At 28.9% G+C, this 24,246-nt stretch overlaps 1 protein-coding gene across 2 annotated transcripts in view; it reads right to left on the bottom strand.

Annotated features, from left to right (window-relative positions):
- dpr12 (defective proboscis extension response 12) overlaps positions 1–24,246 on the bottom strand; it is a 382,253-nt gene that overhangs the window by 13,035 nt on the left and 344,972 nt on the right. For both annotated transcript variants that reach the window (XM_040708020.2, XM_040708021.2), the window contains exon 8: positions 21,766–21,967. In XM_040708020.2, coding sequence (XP_040563954.1) covers positions 21,852–21,967 — 116 coding nt within the window. In that variant the 3' untranslated portion in view covers positions 21,766–21,851. The remainder of the gene's footprint in view (positions 1–21,765; positions 21,968–24,246) is intronic.

The following is a 24,246-nucleotide window of genomic DNA, read 5'->3' as shown; positions in this document are numbered from 1 at the left end:
ATGGCACAGGCCTTGATGAGTAACTCCTTGTCGATGCTGGCCCCTCACTAAAGAATAAAAGTCCACAGTTTTATATGCAAATTTATATTATTTGCAATCTCTCTCCAAGACGCCCACACATAGTATTCCAAGGGGACAGATATGGCGAAATAAGAGGCCATATTTCCTTAGCACAAAATATGGGGGCTTAAAAAAGTTTATATTTCCGACATAAATCCTATCCCAAATATATAATTTGGTCTAATTGTACCCATTTAAAATTTTAGCATTATATCTGATCTCTTAACATCAATTTAAGCTCTCTAGCATAATAAAACATGGAGTTATTTGCGTCAAGGAGCGTGTGTTTTATACGGAGGCACAGATTAACGGCTGCTCTGCGTTCATATTTTGAGAATATCTCAAAAATGTTTTTTTTAATGTACTTTTTTCAGTTGAATTTGATGAGAACACTTTTATAAACAGAGATCTCAGTGTTGAAAAGATATTGAATTTTAAACTTGGGGAGATTCGCCTGGGCTATTTTCTTTAACACTTCCGTGTCCAATTTGGACTTTTTGACAAAGCCTTTCTTCCTCTCCGACGTTTTGGACTTGCTGACTTCGTAGAGGGTGGTCTTGGAGACGCTCGACTGTATGGAATGATCGAAGGGAAATACGTCGATCACATTCAAGTATCATTTTCTCGACTTTTAAGAAATAAAAAGAGCTTAGGTTTATTTTTATTTTGTAACAAATTGTTTATATCTTAATATATTGAAATATGAATAAATTTCAATCACTCAACCTTTCTTAATGATTGAATTGGTAAGTGTTCATATGTCAATGGACCACCCGGTAGCTTAGCTTAATTAAGTAATGTTGTTTAGCTTAACTGTATGTAGCAGAGATAAAAAAAGTTATGACTACCAGTTTTGTTAGGGTTACCATTTCATTTTTCGGGTTCTACTTTTCGAACATACAGAAAATGCTTATAATTTTCTGTATCTATTCAAAAGTATAAAAGATACAGAAAAGTCGAGGGCTGACAACAAATTACACTGTAAATTTTTGCGTTAGTAAAGCAATGCCGTGAGTATATTAAGAGTATGTTACCGACAAAGCGTCACCATAGATTGATTAGGCAATCTGTGCCGTCACAGTACCAATCACAAAATAAATGATGTTAATGACTATAATATATATATGTAGTTATATTTCTCTCTTTTTCTTTCAACTCTCATGAATTCCTAAATGTAATAATATTAAAAAATTTCTTTTGTACATATATTTCAAGAAATTTGTCTATTACCTCGTGACTGGAATAATAAATTAGACTCTACTTGTACATACTTACACATTAATACAATTTCTTATTTTCGAATATAGTAACATTTTTTCCTTCTTTATTTTTTGCATTTTTCTTTCGAGAGTTTGACATTCTTTTTATGAGTTTGTATGTTATGAACAATATAATAATATATATGCAATGTACATATATTGTATTGTGACTCTGATTTTGATTTTTCTTTTTATGCCTGTTACTGAAAATGAGGCTCTTAGCAATAGACTGAAGGGGATGGATTAAACTGCATGAATATCTATAAAATAATATGATAATTATGCTTGTTGGTACATTAATGCATTGATTTCTTGTTAAATATCACGGGAGTCCACTGGGGGTGGACTGGAGGGGCTGTAGCCCTCCCCCAAATTATGGAATTTTAGCTTTATACTAGAAATTTTATGTATATATATTTTTGTTCAAATAATTTAATATTTGAAATTTGATTTAATTTTTCCAATTTTTCATTTTTTTTCAAAAAAAATTTATTTTCTGTATATAGAAATTTTTTTCCAAGAAGTTTTCATTTTTTGTGACCAGGCTATAGATTTATGAAATTTTTAAAAAATAGCTGTAGATTTTTGAAATTTTTAAAAATAGTAGATTTTTGAAATTTTTAAAAATAGTAGATTTTTGAATTTTTTTAAAAACAGCAGTAGTTTTGTGATTTTTTTTAAAAACAGCAGTAGTTTTGTGATTTTTTTTTGCTAAAAGTTTAATATTTTAAATTTAAGTTTCGAAATTTTTTTTTTCAAAAATATAATTTTTCAATTTAAAAAAAAATGTTTGATTTAATTTGAAAAAAATTCCAAAAACCAAGCTTTTTCTAGTCCTAAATAAAAAAAGAAGACGCTGATAAATATTATTATCGTTTTACAATTCCATACAGACCGTCGTGTCGCCCCTCTTTCATCTAAAACAGCAAAAATTCCTATGTGTATCTTCACTAGCTCGCTCTTACACACCCCTAGACATATCGCCCGGAAGACATTGCGCTGGGACGTTATAAATAGCACCTTCAAGATGATTGCTTCGATCTTAAATCTATCCTTGGCCCTCAGATTGTTAGTCCCCAGACATTCGGATTTTTTGAATGAATCCTGTACGCTTCCCAGATCAATACATTAATCACAGTCTTTACTTGAGTAATGTATTTACAATAATACAAGGTTAGACCATTATGTAATCGAACTTGTTAGAATTTTCAATTTGATGTACCGTTCAGACTGCTAGCAAGACAGACAGATTTGTACGTCATAGACAATAGCAACTGTATATTAACACCATATAATTTTAGGAATGATATGATTAATAATAGTTGTATATACTTGTAGTGGTAAGAATGTTATCCCTCCTTCTTCTTCTTACCGACATATGAAGAGGTGAAGAAGAAAATGATTTTTTTTTCTTTTTTCCCGTTGAAAGCTGTAGAATTCTTATATTTAACCCCTATGTCAATTAATTACATTTAATTATAAAACTATTTATTCAATTATATTGTCAACCTCATAATTTTTTTTAAAACTTCGTTATAATTAATATTCTCAGTGAAATTATATTCTTAACGATATATTAAATGTATGAGGACTGGATGTTTTATGATAAATTTGATAGCAATACCTATGTAATCTTATATAAAGAAGATACCCTTTTCATCAATATAAATTCAATTCAAGTCATTCTATATTTGGAATAAAGTTAGATCTAAGTTTTTTAGTTACCTTAAGAATTACATACACTTTGACATCCCTATTAAAAAGTGTGATAGAAGTCAAACAGGTTCGGAAAAGCGTTTTGGTATAACCTTGTATTAACCTTGTAATTATAGAATATATGTTTTTCATTTTTACAAAAGGAGCACAGTCTTTCCTCCGGCGGTTTTTGTCTCTCGATTTATCCATGAATAGGGATGACGTTACCACTCGGTATCGAAACCTTTTCACCACCTTCAGATTCATGAAAGGGTTAATTAAAGTAACATAATAAAAAAAAAGATACGCTAATCCCGAGGATTTCAATAATGTTTGGTAGGGGAGCAGCTTAGCTGTCATGGCATTTGTTTGGATGATCTGCAATCAACCCTGGGAGGAAAGAAATAACTACAAGGACATAGACAGGAATACCTCCAATGCCAATCTTTAATTCTACTATGAGCTAGTTCTGGGAATTGTGATTCCTTTGAGTGAACTGATAAAAAAAGTTTTCTACAATTTTTCGTAATGATTCAAACGAATATTTAAAAATACGTGTATTTAATCAATATAGCAAATTTTTTAAAGATTAAATTGTAACAAAAAATATGATATGAATTTAACATCTTTAACTTGTCCTCTAGTTAACCTTTTGTTAATGTAAGCATTCATTTTTGTTAATAAATGAATATTAGTTAAGATTACGCAAACCACCCGTAGGCCGGTGAATATTTTAACATATTACTAGAGGTCCTTGATGCTCAAGAAAGTTGGGGCGGGGAAACTTAAACTGCGTTGGGGACCTGCACTTCACTTGAGCACCCATTGGGCCGGGGTGTATTTTAGGATATTACAATAATATATTTTAGTGAATCCTTCTTTTAAACATTCAGTTCTTTTGAAGATTCGTTCTTTTAATGATAAAGTTCTTTTGATGATTCGTTCTTTTAATGATAAAGTTCTTTTGATGATTCGTTCTTTTGATGAGGAAGTTCTTTTGATGATTCGTTCTTTTAAAGTAGAGGTCGTCAACCCCCAGGCTCGCGACTGAGTCAATTATATATTCAATAATATAATTTTTTAACATGACTCTGCAGATATAGCTGTTTAGCCCTCTGCCATGACATTACATAGCTGTTTGGCTCCTACTCTCTAACAGGTTACCGACCACCTATTTTAAAGATTAAGTTCTTTTTAAAAAAAAGTTCAGTTGCTGAGTTGGTGACTTTGCAGTCATTCGCGAATTAGAGTGCACTCAAAGTATCAATCAATTGAACTACAGTACGATACTCGAGTATATTCATATAATAGAATAGAAATATTCGATTGAGATTGATAAATATATTCTATAAACGTGAAACTTAAGGTATAAATGAACAAATCACTCATACAACTAAGTCGGTTTTAGTAGGTCGACTAAAAAGAATCCTTCAAAAGAACAAATCGTTCACGAACGATACACTACTCTGAGCCCAACAATGACTTAAACTTATAAATCCTAACCAAATCTTATTAGTTTATAGTAACATATTTTTGGATTTGATTTTTTTTATTTATTTCTGTATTTTTTTCTGAATGGGAGAAAAAACCTTCTAAGTAAAAAAAGAAATGTCAAATTTTTACAAGAGTATTACATTCCTCATTTTTAATTACAGTTATAGAAATCATATTTGTCTGAAAGTAGAGACATCTTCATAATAAAATAAAGGGCACCTTTAATTATTTGATAATTTTAAAGTTATTTAGGATTTGTTGCTTGAAAAGTTATTTTAGTATATTTGTTGGGCTATCAATACTTATTGATGCTAGAGATAATGTTGCCCAGTGTCGGCCCAAACTTTCAGTAGCATGACTAAATTACGAGAGGCGTGATTTTTATGGAATCAAGAAAATAAAACTAGAAACTTATTTTTGATATGTTTAAATACTATAGTTAGGTATATTTCTTATTCCTTATGAAGAATCACATAAGGAATAAGAAGCTCCACACGTCGGTGAACAGATTAGAAACACTTGATGATGAAGGCTGTTTCCATGGCGTACCACTCTGTCATAATGGGAGCTTGGAGAAAATCCAAATTTGGATGATAGGTGGGGCAGATATTCTTCTTCAAGAAGATCCGACTTGGCTTTAATCTGAAGACAAAAAAATTGTTTTACCATTAATTTATTTGGGAATTTTTTAAAGCTATTACAAAGGAACTAATTCGAATTCAATGACTCAACGTTCAGAACAATGTCTAAAGAAATATAACTATACAAATCACCAACTTACAACTCCTTTTGTTAGTGGAATAAAACCGTATACGTTTGTGACGTACAAATCACAATTTTATCAATTTACTTCAATCATGTAACAGCGTGATTTCAAAATCTATAAGATATACCCACGATACTTTTTATGTATCCATTTTTAAACACTCTGTTCTTTAATAATATAATAAGAAAAGCAAATGGAATAAATAATGACTTTTAAAAAAAAGCTTTTCTTAGTGAAATCAATCAATCATTTAACACAATAAAAAAATAATCTTTTTAGTTCTCTTCAAATTAAGTATGTGCAATAATCTTCAAAAATAAGAAGGAATGCAGCTCCTAGGTACTCAAGGTATTGAAAAGAAGGATAAGACAAGGAAGAGAAGTACCTTGATGCACATATTATTGTAAATACGTTTGATGAAAAAGGCTTTATCAATACTGACTTATATTGCATTTGAAAATCAAATCATCTTTCAATATTTGATATACATACAAATATTTTAATATTGGATGAAAGTTTTCAAATACTCAGTATACTGTCTAGGGAAGTTATATCCAACCTGTGGCCTACAGGTTGGATAGCAGGCCGCTTTATGTTTCAGTGTGGCCCACATCTAATTCTCACTTCTTGTAGTATTTTTTAGCAAAATTATCACAGTATCATAAAAACGCGTAGAACGCACATAATACGTACAAACATTTAAAAATAATTCCTAAATAAATCAATTTTTGAAAAATGTATCCCTCTGAGAAAAAAAAATTGTTTAGTAGACCAAAAATTTAAATTTTTTAAAAAAGTGAAAAAAACCTATTCCCCCCGCCCCTAAAAAAATATATATGTCTAATCTTCCACAAGGTTGCCAGATTGGCCTTTTTGAAGCAGTTTACCCTTGAAAAATTAGATTTAAATAATTGGGCCTAAACTTTAAATTAATATATACTGGCCTGTCAAAAAGTTTTGTAACATAACTTTAATTCTGTTTGAATAGATTTGGTGAATTTCATGCAAAAGTTTTGTTAACAGAAAAGAACAGGTAATTGTTTACCTTTTGCAAACCTTATTCTAGGATAGACTTTCTGACGCCCCAGTATTTAATACTTTATTTTATGTAGCCCTTTTTCATGAAATTGAATTTAATAGGTTCAAGTGGCAATGCGGCTTATTATATTAAAAGTTTAAACATCCCTGGCACATCCTAGGCACGACGTCTCCAGTTGTCGAGATCATGTTCCTTCCCCCTTATGAGTGTACATAATGTCGATTGGTGGAACTATAAGTATCACTTGTTAAGTTGAGAACACTTATTGAATAGTAACTCCATATTTGGGAAGAAATTGCCTAACTACCCATTGATTGTTTATTCTTTGAAGAAAAGCTGTGTGATACAATAAAGGTAACGACGTGTAGAAAAAAGATAAATATGCTTATCCTTTTTTAAAATATGATATTTTAAGTTTATCTTATTTTTATAGAAAATAACTTTCTTTCTTTTTAAATGTTATTTTTTTAGATAAAAAATTGAAATTAATTTCTTCAAAAGGTTTTTTTATCATAGTTGCTTTTAAGGTGAGCGAGGCCTAGGGAAATATAATTGTACTAGGCCTTTTTCTTTTTTCAAATTTGAGTTTTAAAAAAATATAGAGAGAGCAATTGTTATTGCTGCAGCAGCAAGATATGCTGCTCTATCCATTAAAGTTACGTCTCTGGGGAATAATTCGTGGACTTTGGCTGGAGAAGAAATTAAGTACTTTTAGTCAAGTTCAAGATGCCAATTAAAGGCTTTAAAAAGGATTGTAAGACAATCTAAAATTTAAATTTGAGGCTTGTTTTTAGTATTTTCATAAATTATCTTTGTTTTATTATGAATCCCGTATTTTTTTTACCTCCGATAGTATTAATTTTATCAGTTTTTTTACGCGTATTTATGTAAATTTTAGTAACATTCTGATGTAATCTTACCCCGAAGCTTTAATACTAAACAAAAATGTTTATTTATGTATATATTTTATGTAACTGCTTCGGTATTTACGTGTAAGAACGAAAAAAAAAATATATGTACATATTTCTTAAAAAGTTTCTCTTATTTAAAAAATAAATAAAAAATCCCTTTCTTTTTTTTTGAATGGTCTTTTTTATTATAGAGTAAATATATAATATTATTATCTTCGAAAACATATAACTTTTTTTTTTCAAACAGCTGTTATAATCAATGATGTGTATATTTCATCGTATTACTTTTTTTTTTTGAAAAAGTAGTTTCAAAATTATTTTTTTACAATGTATTTTTAAGTAGAGATCGTCAATCTTTATATTTAATTTGATAATTATAAGCGGGGCTTAGGGCAAAGCCTCCCTATTTCTCTTAAAATTGGTCATAATCCTGTTGACTTATCTTTAATTTATTAAGCAATTTTTGTATATAACTGCTTTAATGGTTTTGTTGTTAGTTTCTGTGTTTTTTTTTTACAATGTATCTTCAAGGCTACTAATTGATTATTTAGATTTTGCAATGATCAATTCTTCGAACGAAAAATAAAGCAGGCAAACAAATAATGTCTGTATGTATGCACAATGCACATCAACATTCAAAGCCATTAATGCAATCTTTAATGCAGCAATCACTGTGGATTCCCCCCTGAAAGGATTTGTATTAACTCAAGAATGCCTGGATTAAACTTTAAAGGACAATTATGAGCATATTTATTTTTTATTATGGGAGCTACAAGGCGCTAACGGATAGAAGAAATAAGACTACAGTCCTATAAAACATGTGCTGTTGGTATTCTAAAAAAAAGAAACCGAAATTTATTTGCCAATTTATCCTCCAGAGCTGTTGTCGATATTTTTTAATTCTTGAGGTGTAAACATCTAAGTGTAAAGATATCCCTTGTGTGCGTGTACTCCAGAAAGACTGAGAGTGATACTGAGAATATGTTGGAGATTAATTTCTCCCAATATTCTTGCTAGATATGGAATTGGATTTATGTTTTTATCCTTTTTCTCATAGCTAATCTAATAAGACGCCATGAAAACTAAGCTACTCATCTCCCAAAACCTTCTTTAAATCGTCAGGGTTACTTTTTTTATTCAGCATATTGGTGAGTCATATTTTTGACAACTCTAGATATAGATGTATCATAAAATCATTATAAAGTTTACATTATGTACAGGGTAGGAAAGGAAAATATTTTAATGTTTATTTTCTCGTAGCTATGAAAAGGCTTAGTGATAATTTTTTGGTATTCTTTTTCTGCAGTCCTTTTTTTCATAAACAAACAATACTAATCCTTCAGTCATTTCATCATCATGATCCAGCATCCGTACAAAATTTAGTTGCCATAAAGTTTTTGAAATTAAACTTTCTAAAATTTCAGATTCAAAATGTCTAGTTTCAATGATGCACTTAAAAAAAAGAAGGAGAAAAAGAATCAAAATTGGTTGATTGTTGACCAATTACCTAGATTTAATTAGAGTGATACAAATCAACGTTTGAGAACAATAATAAGTGCTAAGAGTAGACAGGCTGACGAAAATGGTGTTACTATTGTAGGGACTAGGGAGTACTATGGTGTTTAGTGTTTAAATGACTTATAATTATTTTCATACCAGTAACGTTGTACACTTATTTTTTAAGTTACATATGTGGTATAATAGAGACCCGTTTATTGTGACCACATTGAGAAGGAACAAAGTTGTGACTATGTCTGGGTTTATAGTTATGCACACATTTTTAGTTGTCTTAGACATCAATATATTGCTATTAATTAATACCTTTACATCACGAATCAGCTGTTGTCATAATCGAACAAATAAACAAAAAGAAGCGCATGTTTAGTCGTAATTGAAGGTCTATCATAAAATTTATATATGTACATCGTTAAGAATAAGTGTAGAAAAAAATATGAAACAAAGTACTATAGATAAAATAGTTTATCATGCATTTATATAATTTCAAAAAGTTATTCCAAAAAATATTTATTTATTCATTAAAAAATTGCAAATGTTTATTTTCATCAAATGAAAAAATGTCATTATATCACTCAAATGTCACTAAAATTATGATATAAAAAAATTGAATCTTGAATTTCTGTATCAATATATGGGGTTTTTTTTAATTTTTTTCCTTTTTCACATTATAAATAATTTAATGAGTTTTGAATTGAAAAAAAAGGCTCAATTTTCTATTAAACAATATTTTCTTGTTAGATTATTTAACTGTAATAACATTCTTGGATTTGAATTTTGTATATGAAGAAAAAAAAAAAAATATTCAAAAATAGTTTTTCTTTGTACTTATTACATCCTTACAGAGGTTGTGTTAAAGAAGCTGAATGGAATCTTTATGTTATTAATTACTCGTAGATTTTCATTTAACTATTTTGATTATGTCTTAACTCATTAACCCTGCGATTTTTTTAAATTTCTTAATAAAACTTTTTAAATATCTAAGAAGAACATAAAGTAGAAATATTATTATACTTAGCCAAAATTGGACGTCTTTGGGCGGAGCAAGAGTTTGTACTCATGAGATCACACTAGGCAAATATGAATACTTTTTAATCATATAAAATAATATCAAAAAAGTAACATCCGAGCTTTTTTCTAACGCAACAAAAAGCTTACATATTATAATACATTACCAGAAGTATATCCCAAATGATTTTTATTTATTTGGTCTAGATTTGTAAGTAATATTCAACCTACTATCTAGAAGAGTTGCTTTTATCCACGGTAGATATTGTTATAAAATGGTAAAATTTAGCACAAATACTCTTTAAATAATATAAAACATGATAGAACTTTATAATTTCAAGTAAGAAAGCTAATTTTTATGTGGGATCTGATTATGTGTAATTTTATTGCTGAGTTAAAACAAGCATGGTGGGCTCTAAATAGTTAATTAATTACCCTTGTCAAATGTTGAATAATTAATTCAGTTTTAATAGTTTTCAAAAATAACACTACATTTTCAAATGATACATAAGATGCAAAGCTTACCTATATTATCAAAACAATAGCTTTCTAAAATATAAATACATATAAAAAACGACTATAAACCCATTTTCATGCAAAAAAAAAGAAGCTATATTATATATAATTTATCTACTGTTGCATAATACACTGCAGTGTACACAATTACTGGCCAATTTTGTTGGTCTTTTAATTTCTATCTACCTAATTATTTCCTATGAATAAAAAATCAGAGTTATCAATTGACATTAGACTATTTATTATTATATTTTTTTTTTGCAGAAATATTAGAGAAACGTATTTAAAAAAAAAAAAATTCCCGTAAAAAATAAAGAAATAATTAAAGTTCGATCAATATTACTCAATATTTAGAGGTTGGGCAGTGTCTTTAAAATATAAATTCCACAATTTTTATGAATTATCATATACAAAATAGTCAATGTAAGACAAAATATCTTACATAAAAATGACATATCAAGATTAGTTATATTGCATGTACTTCTTTTGGCTCTTTAAGATCTAAACTTTTTTTGAAAAGCGTTTTTCAAACTGAAGAGGGAGAGAAAGCCAGAAATGTGAGTAGATTATTCATTTATGTGCATGGATACATATTTTATTTATTAACTTATCAAGATACGATTGATCATAAGTATATAAACGGTTACTTCTTCCTTGTTTTGTACTCACCAATCTATGTAACTTTAAAAACGGACCACTAAAACCAAGTTAATCTATGAACTATCTTGCAGCCTTGTAATACTTTGTGTAGCACTAATGGGGGATTTAATACAGTTTTTTTTTATATAATAAAGTTCCTGTATGGGAAAGGGATGTGATCGTCTTAGTACGATGATATTTTTGAATCAAGTGACTTGTTAGACCAGGTTTGACTGTATATGAATTGAAAAAACTAATTAATTGTTAAGGAAACCTGATTTTGTAAAATTGATTATACAATATATAATATATTCCTGAGTCTTTTAATCAATCCTGAAATTAGAATATAAAGCCCATATTTGACTAAAATAAGTCAATTAAATATAAATACATTTATTTATCATGACAAACAATAAATTAGGAATTTATCACATACTGGATTTTTGTATAAAACTTTTTGGTTTTGAGGTACCACAAATAAACGTGTAGACCACTAATAAATAGTGATGCTAATCGGGTGCTTTTTGGGTATGTTAAAAAAAAGAAAACGAAAATCAACAAATTAACATTGGTTGTTTAAAGAATATTTAGAAGGCGAGTAGCTTAGAGAACGGAGGTGGAGAAGGAAATAAAAAAGGATATTGGCAAAAATTATAACAATGTTGATCTTCAATTCTACTCTGAGTACAACAAAGATATACAATACGAATATAACTCCGCAATAAATCTTCAGGTTTTTGCCTGTCCTACACGAGGACACACAAATTTAAAATTCAGTTGTCTATATATGTAGGAGAAAAGAAAACTAACTCCTTTGGGGTTAAATATTAATGCCAAAAGCTTAGGAAAAGAAAATTCACTCATCAGTTTTCCAACTTAAAAAAACGGTCTAGCTTAAAAATACAACAGACTTTCATCACTACTAATAAAAAACAAATTGACAGCAAAAAATAATAAATAAATAGCTGAATAGGGAGAGCCACATGCCGATAGGATATATATGACATATCCAAATCTGAATACTATGGTCGATTTTTGTGGGGTTATCTTTAATCTAATATAAATATACATCCTTAGTTTATTAAGGCCTCTCTGGTAAACTGAATCAAGTATGAGATGGCCAAAATGAACTGCAGCCTCGTGAATAAAGTCTGCACTTCCTTCAGAAGCAGAATCGAAAAGGTGATTAAGGCCGAACAAAATTATTTCAATTGAGTTGATGCAGAACATCCTTAGTTGTGTAATGTTAAAAAATATCTTTAAAAATAAATACGATGTATCGATAGCATGCTTTTGACGTCCTGTCCGGCCCTAAATCTTAAGAACACAAAATCGGTTCTATAAAAATATCTTTGCTAAATGCTGTGAGGATAGATATTAGCCAATGACCTCATCATCAATCCATCTTTCCCAATTTTTATATGAATAATATATGGTTCGACTAGGGTTAAATTAAGATTAATAGCAAAATGCTATCACTTATCAAAGATAGAATTAAAGTTTTGTCTCACAAATTCAATTGAGGAAATGAGGTACTCTATTATGATGTTAGTAAAAAGGGCCCTATAAAATTTGGGACATTCTTCAAGGACCGTTAATAAGGACGGACCAATTTAAAACCCTATATTAAGCACCAGTACATTCTTAAAAAAACTACTATTTTATTTCATTTTTGTGAAAATATGTTTTCACACAAATTTTGTTGCCGGACACAGTATTTTGTTATACAAACATACTACGAAACAAAATTAAGTTTCAAAATAATACATCTTTTTATTACTGTTCACAATAACTAAAAAATAGCATCTAGGTATAATAAATATAAGAAAAAGTGTTTCAATATCTAAGTATATAAATGAAATGAGAGTTATGTTGAGAAATGAAAATAAAAAAGGTAGACTATATTAAACATTTTTTTAATGCAAAAAAAGTTTTTCAAAGACAATAATAGAGCATTGAGAATTAAGTGATTTGTATTGAAATAAAGCTAAAGATACACTTAAGGAGATATTGAATAAAAGTATATACATTAGTGTAATTTTTCCAAGATTCCCGTTTAACGGGATTTATCAGGGTTTTACATCCCTGGGAAAATCAAAATATAACCTTTATTTAACTATAGTCATTATATGTATATGCGTGTCGAGTTGACTTTTAGCTTGCGGGTCGGGTTGACTATTTCTCAAATGTACAAACCCCCCAGCACTTAGTTCTTTTATCACATACTATTTAAGTTTTTTATGTAACTGTTTGGGTTACGGAATTACAGAAAGGAGGACCCTTGGATTATCCCAAAACGAACATGGGCACTATTTGTGATAATGATAAAAATGGAGAAAATGAAGGTTGAGAATATATGAGAGGGACTTAAAGACTAAAGAGAATGAGGGGACAGGCAAAAAAGCAACAATAACAACATAAATAAAAGGGAAAGAAATAAGTTCCTAATATACTACTCATTGCACCCAATAGTATTTGTTGTTCTTTTATGATTCATGACTTTCTAATTGTAATTTTACAATAAATTAGTTGCTTATTTTTCATTTTATTATGTATATTCACTTAAAAAGTCAATATTAAAAGAATAAATTCAAAGTTAAAAAATAACCTTAAATATTACTTAATCAATATTACATTTTTAATTAATGACCTCTAAAAATCATAATTTAATTGTATAAAATTATCTTAAATATTATTATTAGAAAATACTGAATATAATACATCCAAATATTTAATTATAATTAGATTGCACATATAAAGTTGTTTATATGTAGTCCAAATTGCACTGCCATCTATTTATGTCTTTCGGAAATCTACACATTTTCATTAACCATAAGCCTGGATATTTTTTACCAGAAGATGATCGATTTTTAAAATACACTGATTACAAATGACGATTATGAAAAAAAATTATAAGGGTTTACCAAGTGGTCCATTGAAATCTGAAGAATTACTAATTCAATAATCGATGAAGTTTGAGCTATTGAAATTAATCAGTATTTCGATATATTAAAGAATAAAAAATGTTTACACACACACACCAAAAAAAAAAAAAAAAAAAAAAAAAAAAGTACTACCGTCTTCTCCGTCAGCAAGTCCGAAACTTTGAAGGGAAAAAAGGGCTCTGTCAGAAAGGCCAAACTGAATTCAGAGGAGTAAAAGAAAGCAATCCATGAAATCCCCTCAAGTCCATAAGAACCAATACAAAAGATCTTGACTTTTAAGACCAGACTGTCCAGAGCGCTATAAAAAAGGTGGATGGAAAAAACCTTGTGAGGGTAAATAGGCCACTTTTGACACCGGCAATGAAAGAAACCCATCTCCTTAATTCCAAGACTCTTTTGAGCACTTTTTTGACACTTTTGGCCCCCAACAGCCCCGATTCAAAACCTCCTCGACTACACATATGCACTGATTCATGTCGAGGTAAGTCCTGAAGTGTCTGTCATCCAAAAACAGAGTCCTTCAAAGCCACTGTCAGCCAGCACAGAGACGCCATGATAGAGGACTACATCCGCAGCAGGTGCCAAGCCTTCTGCCGCCGCCTAGAAGCCATCAATTCTACTTAGGGCGGCTACATTAATGATTTAGGGAGTTCAGACACACATCTACATATATATAGCATTAATTTTGTTGAAATTCTATTGTTAATTAATAAGTTATAACTTGTTAAAGTTAAAATTCAAAGTGTTCAGATTAAATGGGGTATTTTATTTTTTTCCTTAGATTTCTTGTTGAACAAGTTAAAATTATTTTTCCCTGTCCTACAGTATCAATGATGTATATAGTGTTCCAAAGGGAAATATAATCAATTTTTGTATGATAATTATCTATGACCAATTAACTGGTTTTATTATTTGTAGAATTATAAAAATTATAATATTGAGTTATAAGTAGGAAATAATGATTGTCAATATAAATTTGTTCCAATAAAGCAGAATTCAATGATTATACTATAATACAACATTATTAGATGTCAAAACAAACTTAGTTTGTATGCATTGGGACCACCTGTCCGTTAAGATAGCATATATATTGTGTTCATCAAAAGTTTCCTTGACTCGGATGGTTGGGCATGTGTTAATGTAAAACCTTGTACTGTAATTAATTATTGAATAATATAATAAATACCTAAATTAAGTGTTATGTGTACTAAATAGAACGCCTCCAACACTTTTCAAAATATGAATTTATTCCAATTGATAATTTTAAGCCAATCAATAAACGTGAGAGAAAAACATGCTCTGGTTCTACTCAGTGCCCACTCTTTCCCCTTAAATCGTATAGGTAAGACTTTAAAATTGATCATGCCCTCTTAAAAAATGTAAATAAATACATAAATTTCACAACTTATTTATCATTTACCAACAGAATCACAATATGTACCGGGCACCACTCGAATACAACTTCATGGGATAAGAGAAACTTAGCAAACATTAATGTACAAATATTTGCTATTTTTCAGTATAAAAAATTGTCAATATCATTTAAAAAATATCATTTATCAGTTTAAATGTCTTTTGGTAAAATAATAGTTGTTTTATGGGGAAAAAAATAATATATTTTTATTCGTCACGTTGTATTGCAAATTTTATTTGCATCAAATAATATATAAATGAGGGATTAATTGGTTTTATAAATTCAGCATGATTAATAATTCAGTTTTGGCTTTTTTGTATTTTAAGAAGCAGACTACAAAATTTAATTAGCTGGTATTAGGACAAAAAAACGCCTCGACAAAAATACAAAAACAAACAAACAATGGCCTATAAAATAGATAAGATGCAAGGAATAAATTCAGTCTTAAATTTATCACCCATGACATTAAAAAATGTATTCGTCAACGAATATTTTTTCCATGGCGATGATCAGAGTTGTAAAAACAAAAAAATGACCCGTCGGTATATACATTAACTACAAAGAGAACGAAAATGAATGTGGTAAACCTAAAATTTGATGACGGTTTTAGAGGAGAGTTGTGGAGGCCTTTAAATCCCAATGAAGTATTTGCAGTAGGATTAAAAGGTAAGCAACACAAGAAAAGATATATTGCAATACTTTTATTTTGCCTCGAGTAAATGTTTTGAAGGATTGTATCTTCAGGAGTTTTGTTTTAGAATCTCCTTAATAATAATTATATGGGAATTTCCCATAATTTTCCTTGTTATCGATAATGCCCATTTTAATTACTTTTTTCTTTAGGTATGAACTTACGTACAATTGTTCGTCTGCTAAAATAAAATAAGAAAAACTTGCATTTCCCATTGTTAAATATATTATGTACAATTAATAAAAGAATAACCTTGTGTCAGTAAATACATATAACAATAAACAGCTTATATGAAAAAAGAAATTTAATTAGATAAATTACAAAACATTTTTGTTTGTGTATTCAAACAATAAAAACTTTGTTTTCTATTATGTAGCAATAGAATATTTATATCTACATACACATAATTGTTTTTTATTCAACAATGAAAACCATCATACATGCTGGTATAAATGTACGTCTTGTATAACGATACTGATACCTAAATCAAAACATTGATACTTCCAAAGTTATTGATTGATTATAAAAAGGGTTCTTCCCTTAACTGATTTTCTTTGAATAGTTGTTTGATATTGTAAGGTTACACAACAGGCAGCCAAACACTCTCAATAAATAACCTTTATTTTTGGTAGCAAATCTTTTGAAGTTGTAAAACTATGTTTATTCTTTTGTTTTAGCTAAAGTATAAAGCAATTGAAAAATAAATTAGCTTCCAAATATGATCCTTCATTTTATTTTGTTGTTGTATGATTAGACACATTTTGTAAGAACTGTATTCAAAATAACTTCGTAAATAGTCCCCTTAGAATACAAAATTTATATAGTAAGAAAAGTAGGCCAAATGGGTTAAAAAATACAGTTCCAAAATTTCCCTTAAAAATATATTATTTAAAAACTTTTTGATAAATACGTCGTGTAGAGGCGCTAAAATTTATAAATAGATTCTCATGTTAAATGTGTTCCTCTTTGTCACTACTTTTGAGTGTTATAGTATGAACAGAGGCTCTAAAAGAAGAAAATAGAGTTTAATAGAATAAAATTCACGAGAGCAGATTTTTGGACTCAGCGTCACCTAATACTATAGTCCCAGATGAAAATAACGGCTGAGAGAATGATATAACAATTATGGTAGCTTTGAGAGACGACATATCTTCTAACATACATCACTAAAAACTCTCATTTTAGGGCTGCTTGCTTGCTGTTATATTTGCATTTTTAAAATTGGGTGGAATAATTATTAATAGCACGAACATCTTGCTGGTTCTCTGATGTCTTTTCTCTATGGTGAAACTTAAAATATTACTTAAAGCACCCTGTCCAAACATATGCATGCATTGAAACTTGTCTAGCTGAACCTTTGCTCATAATAGTTGATTCAGTATTCTCATTATTCTAATAAAGAAGTCACTTAAATCAATGAAAATTAATTGTGTTTCTTTTATAACTAGGATAATGAACATATTGAATGATTAAAAAACTAGATCACAATACAAAACCATTGTTAATTTTTAATAATGGATCCAAAAGAGATGGAAACTTTTTTGTTGAATAGAAAAATTGTCCTCTTACTTATTGTCTATATAATAAAATAATGACATAAAAATGTGCAAGTCAGAAAAAATAATCGGGCATGAATTGAGATGCCTTATCAAGTCCATCTATAGGAGCCCTTGTTAAATACTCCTTTTTAAGCATTGTAAAATATAATGAAGAATATGTAAATTAGGCTCTTTACAAGGTATGAGTATTTAATAGAAATACTTCAAGCAACTTTGTCAGAAACAAAGCCACAAAGTTTTTTTTAAGATTTTATTTACTCTTCTAAAAAAACAATAAAAAATATCAACAAAATTCTGTTTTTTTAGCTTTTAATACATTATTTCCAAAAACTTAAAAAAAACCAACCTATCTATCTTATATTTAATTTAATAGAACTTGATATTGGGAAAAGTTTAGACATATTTTGCTTTTTTCTTAATCACTAGTATATGTTTTATATTATACGTATCAAATTTACATATAACATATAGATATATATTTTTGTTCAACGTCAAACTAATTAAAATCACTTATTATGATATTTTTTTTTAGTGTAAATTTACATTTGATTCGGAAACGGAAAATGATTTTTCTGTCCCGCAAGACATAGACAAAAAACATTACCCCAATCTGTAGTATCACCTCTGAGAAATGAAATTAGAATTTTAATATGAAAGATATTTATAATGCTTGAAAAAAGCCTCATAATTTCCATTCAAGTTTAAATATTATATATACACAAAATAGACTATACCACGTGGTAAATTTAAATCTGAACACTTATTAATTCAATATTTAATAAATGTTGAGTGACTGAAATTAATTCATATTTCAATATATCAAAGCATAAACAATAAGTTAAAAAAAACAAAAAACAAATCGGAGCTCTCCAGATTACTTACATGTTGAGGAAATGACACTTGAACGTGATCGACGAATTTCTATTCGTGCAGTCCAAGCAGTTAAGAGCCTGTCTACGCCGTCAGTAACTCTGAAACGTTGGAGAGGAAGAAGTACTATGTCAAAAAGTCCAAACTGGACTCCAGGGAGTTAAAAAAAAAAAGTCAAATCCAATCCCCTCAATTTCTTGAGGTCCATGGACACACCGGACTATCCAGAGAGCTTTCAAAAAAGTGGATGGATAGAGTCTTGTCAGGGTGGGTAGGCCACTCTTGAAACAAGCAATGGAAAAAAATCAATCTATTACGTGGCAAGACTTTTTTGAATAAGTCTTTTCAATTATTTCGAAGTCCTTTGGACCCCCTATAGCCCTGATGCCAACCGTCTCGACTACACCTTTAAGGTGCATGTCAAGGGGAAGGGCTGCAGTGTACTTCATCAAAACACAGAGGTAATCAAATCCACTCTCACCGAGCACTATGGAGCACTATGACTATGAGAGAGGACTACATCAGATGCTGATTTTAGGCCCCTGGAATACATCGTTGCGAAGAAAGGCGGCTGCATTGATGAATAAGATAGCTAGACACACATCTATTTATTGTATGAATTTTTTTAAAATTCTATCGTTAAATAATATATTATATCTTATTGAAGTTTATAATTCAAAGTGTTCATATTTTAATGGACCACTCGTTATGTTCCCAATTTCCAAGATATAATTTGAATTTAACAAATTGCCATTCAAAACAGTAGTAACAGGTCTTAATCCAAATCAATGGCTGGCAAAAAAAAAACATGGAAGTTTTTATGTTTTGGGAACAACTTAGTGAATGAGTTTGGGATTTTTAATAACTATTTTTTTTTTCCGAGGAAATTTTGAGAGAATCAATGAAGATCACATCGTGAGGAATGGAGATCAAGTTATGCATCTTCATTGTTCATTTCCTGACTCTTACGGCTTTAATTTTATGTAGGCCCTAAAGATGGAGCAAGTATGAAGCATCCCGTTAAATTGCAACATATCTCCTTATCATTTTAAAATGAATTTATCAGTCATTCTACTTAATGTTTTTAATCAGTTCTTTAATCAAATTTAAAATGAAGTATGATTACAAGAGAGGTTGGAAAAACTAATATGATGAAGCAGTTTTTTTTTCATGTAAGTATGTTAAATAAACGTTGAAAAAAAAAAAAAAAGCACTTAAAGAATAAAAATTAAATTATGATGCAAATGATTTGAAGATAAAAAAGTTTATGTCTTTGAAAACTCCCTCATTTGAGTATCTTAATTAATTGTATTAAATGTGCAAATACACTATTCAAAGAAATAAAACTATTTTTTTTTCTCTATTGCAAAATTAAATTAGGAACTCAGATAGGAATACCCTTCTATGGACATCAATTTAGATATAATTGCGTTTCTCATTCCTTTTTCCCGGGTTTCTTTCTTTTCATATATGTAATTATTTATGTACACTTCAAAGCATTGAAGATAACACATTTACGTATGAATAATCTTCGATTAAGGAAAAAGCTAGATTGATTTGCATCACTATGTGGTTTTAAATAACATTAATACGTATTTTATCCATAGAATAAGTTATAGAGATGAATCAGTGCGCAAAATGCTGCTGTTTGACTGCCACTATTTCAGACATGGATATTAGCTTATTTATGTAAAATTTGTATTTTATATGCAAACTTCGTTGCCAATATGATGTTTATAAAGATGTGAAAAAGTGTTAAATCCCGGCTAGCATAACTTCTTTTTTATATATTTTACTGTTACTACATTCAACAGATGGAAAACAAGCTTATAGGTACTAACAAAGAGTTTTTCGTCAAAGCTAAAACCTTAAACTCATTGATAAACCAAAGGACTTTAGTCGTATTTAGTTATGGTATACTCAGACTTCATATAGAGTGGGAAGCTAAAACTTGCAATAATATTTAATTGCGATTTTATCCCAGTTACTTTTATTACGAGGTTTCATTATACCATTAATAAGAAATGAAGCAAAATAAACGTTTTTTGATTTATTTATTGTCTTTATGTGTAAAAATATCAGAGTAAAAAAAAAAGAAATCAAGGCTCTGCAATCTCTTCCCAACTAGTGTCATTGCCAAAAAAGCTACAGAGACTGTTGGAATCTCCATCTGGATTGTTTACAACATCGAAAAGTCCATTAAGGTTGTAAATGGTCTTGAAAGGTATTTACAGGAAAGAAAAACCAAAATAAGATATAGGAACAAAATGGCAGACTTCTGGACTGCCTTCGTGTGACTCTCCTCCTGTCCTAACCTAAACCTCATGGACTTTGCAGTTTAGAGTCTCTTTGAGAAAAAAATATCTTCCGTACTTCTCATCCAAATTTTGATTCGCTCCGAGGCGCCTCCATGACAGCGTGGTACAAGATGGCGAGCCAAAAAAAAACCACCCTATTTTCATCACTTGCTATGAAGTCAGGGGTGAACTGGTCCGAAAATACCTTAGTGTTGCAAAACTTTATAGAGTTACCATAATTTTTTTTTCAATTTTTACTATTATAAGAAAATCGAGGCTGAGAGTGAAAAAAAAGGTACCTTAGAGTCATACTTATAGTTCTTTTTTACATCAGGGGCTTCCGTAGGGGTGGCCCCACAGCCCCACCCCAAAAGTAATTAAGGTTTTCTACTACAAAATTTATTATTTAAAATTTTATTTAATTTTTCCAATTTCTTTCCAAAAAAATGTATTTTTATTTTATTACCTGTGCATTTTTGATTTATTTTCTTAAAAATTCAATTTTTTATGAATATCTTAAGATTTATTAAATTTTTTTCAAAAAAAGTTTTAGTTTTTGTTAATATGTCGATTTTTAAAAAAATTTCGAAAAAATTTAATATTTTGAAACTTTTTACCAAAATTTAATTTTTAAACTTAACAAAAAAAAATAATTTGTCAATTTTTTTCCTAAACATTTCAGTTTTTTTAAAAAAAAATTAAATATTTGAATTTTTTTGAAGAACTGCATGATTTTTAAATTTTTGTACTAATAATTTTATTTTTGGGAAATAACTATGAATTTTTTAATTTTTTTTTCCCAAAAATTTATTTTTTGTTGGTGTATATGGATTTTTGAACTTTTTTTCAAAAAAATTAATATTTTGAAACTTGTTTTAAAAAATTCAATTTTCCAAATTTTTTCCTAAGCATTTTAATAATTAAGATTTTTTTCAAAAAATTTCAAACCCAATATAAAAAAATAAAATCCTACGTACCCCCATGTATATGATTAAATCTTTTATTACTTACGAAACCTTTTATTATTTTCTCTTCGACCTTTTAATAATAATACACTTAAAAATGACAAATTTAAAAAAAAACTTACGGTTTATAAAACAACTAATTTTTTCCTTGCTTTTCTGTAAAAGTTGCTTGAATATGTTTTTTTTTTCATTTTTCGAAAATGTTTGCTCATCTTCCAAATATTCTTGTCGTTAAAAGTATTATGTTTATAATAATATGAAGTGATTGGGATGATCCTTGGGTTTGACCACTATTTAAATCACTCAAAGACATTGTTTTATCTCCTATAATATAAGAAAGAAACCTCGATAAGTTTTTGTTATATTAATAAATAATCTATAGTTCAGCATCAATAATAGCATAAATAAATAAATAAAGTATTGTAAGTTTCATATCTATTTTAGTTGTTAGTACACTGTGATTAGTTTTTCCGTAGCAAATCTGGTTTTCGAGAATTTTTGATGTTTAGAGAATTTTTATAGGTTTAAGCCTATTTTTGAGTAAGGAAAAAATAAATAATCCTCTTTAAAATCTTATATTGTTTTTAAAAAGGGGTTATGATTTCAACTGGGACTATTCAATTTATTTAGCCAAAAACCACATTTTTAATTTGTGAAAAAATATACAGAGTGGGGAACCAAAACTTGCAATAGTATAAATAAATTACGGAAATGTGATTTTTATAGAATCAATACAAGAAACTACTTAAAACCTATTTGCAAGATGTTTAAAAAATTATATTTAGCCATATATTTGATTCAACATGTCTTTTTCCTCAAGCAATAACAGCTTCAATACGCCAGCGAACAGATTGGAAGTTCTTGACGATGATTATCGTGTCTATTGCGTACCACGCAGTCATTATGGTAGCTTGGAGTGATACACACTTGGATGATAAGTGGAGTAGGCATTATTCTTTGTGACATCTTATGTTGCAAAGTCCAAGGGGTTGAAGTCAAGACTGGAGAAGGCTATATGTAGGCAGGCCAGAAGTAAGTCATATTGCTGCTACATAATTTTTTGTTCCTTTTGGTTGTATGGGATTATAACGGACCGCTTCATGTTATAAACGATGGAGATGCCAATAGTATCTTTAGCCTCCTTGGACATTGACGCAGAGAAAATTGCACACGCGTTGCCTTTTTTGTTGTTACTTGGATATTTTTACAGTTATAGTGATGGGAAAAAAACAAAAGTTTTTTATTTTTGTTTTAGCTCTTGTTTAATTACGTAATTAAACTTTATAAATAAAAAATACCGAAGGCAAAATCGTCATTAAATATTGCAACAAGTTTTGGGTCCCCACTATGTATGTGAGACCCGTCAACATAAAAAGAAACAAATGAGTCCCGACATCAATTTTATTTATTTTTACTTATTAATAATTATTCTATATTTCTATTAATAAAATATTCTGGTTAATCGTTTGGAGGGGCTGCAAATTATATTTATTAATTGATTTAAATGTCACTAAATTCTCGGTTACTATTATAAAAAAAAACGTGAGTAAATTATATATAATACTTAATGTAGCTACATTGGAACAGTCTTCAAAATTTTGCAATCCGTACCACCTGAAAAATATCTCAAAATTTCTAAGCACCTTTATTTTTAAAACTTTTCATTATCTTTTTATAAAAAAACATATTTATTGACTTGTTTTCTTATAAAAATATATTTTTTGATGACAATTTATTAATTTATAATAGACATCTTAGCCAAGAACTACACCTAAAATCAATCAAATATTCTAGCGAGGACAAACTTATATAGAACAATCAAACACTAAACAATTCAAAACATAGTTTTTTTAGCTTCATCGGACAGTTTGTATTTGACAATGTAAATAGCATGATCCCCGAAATCACCACCAATGGTTGTTATTAAAAAAAAATTATATCCAGCTGCCGAGGACAAAAATATTACTCTCAAGTTTTATCTATGAATTGATTCTCCTATTCCAATTTATTATAATAAGAGCTTTGGCACTCAAAAGAGCGAAATGTATTGCCCGATTTTCAAAGCTTTTTCGTCTTTGCATTGTCGGCAAGCCAAACAAAATCTTTGTTTTTAAGGTATTAACTTTTTACCCCTTTATTTACTCAAGACTCCTTCTACAACTAATAGAGAGTTTGAGAACCTGTATATTCTAAAGTATACTTGATACTCTTTTTTATCTGAATTAATTTTAGAAAATTGTAAATAATCCCAATAATGGATCCAAATATAATTATTAAATATTAGGGAGTTTATATATATGAAGAAAGTAAAACAAATAGATAATTTTATCACTTTTTTAATTTTAGTTCAAAATTACTTTTATCTTGACGCATATGAAATGTGTAAAAATATGAAGTGAGAATTTTTTTTCCTGAACTATTTTACTTCCTAAAGTTAGGGATTGAATACGTTCTATTGAAAATCTTCATTCATCAAATGTTTCTTTTGATATCAAAAAAATTGAAAGCAATTTTTCAAATACGGGCAAACTTTCAAAAATATTTGAATAAATGACATGAAGGATCAATCATAAATTAATGAGGTTGAGTTTTATAAAGAATAT

Source organism: Lepeophtheirus salmonis, chromosome 3 (genome assembly GCF_016086655.4).
Source record: "Lepeophtheirus salmonis chromosome 3, UVic_Lsal_1.4, whole genome shotgun sequence".
Lineage (NCBI taxonomy): Eukaryota > Metazoa > Arthropoda > Copepoda > Siphonostomatoida > Caligidae > Lepeophtheirus > Lepeophtheirus salmonis.
Note: the sequence above shows the minus strand (reverse complement) of the source record. Positions and strands in the feature narration are given on the sequence as shown.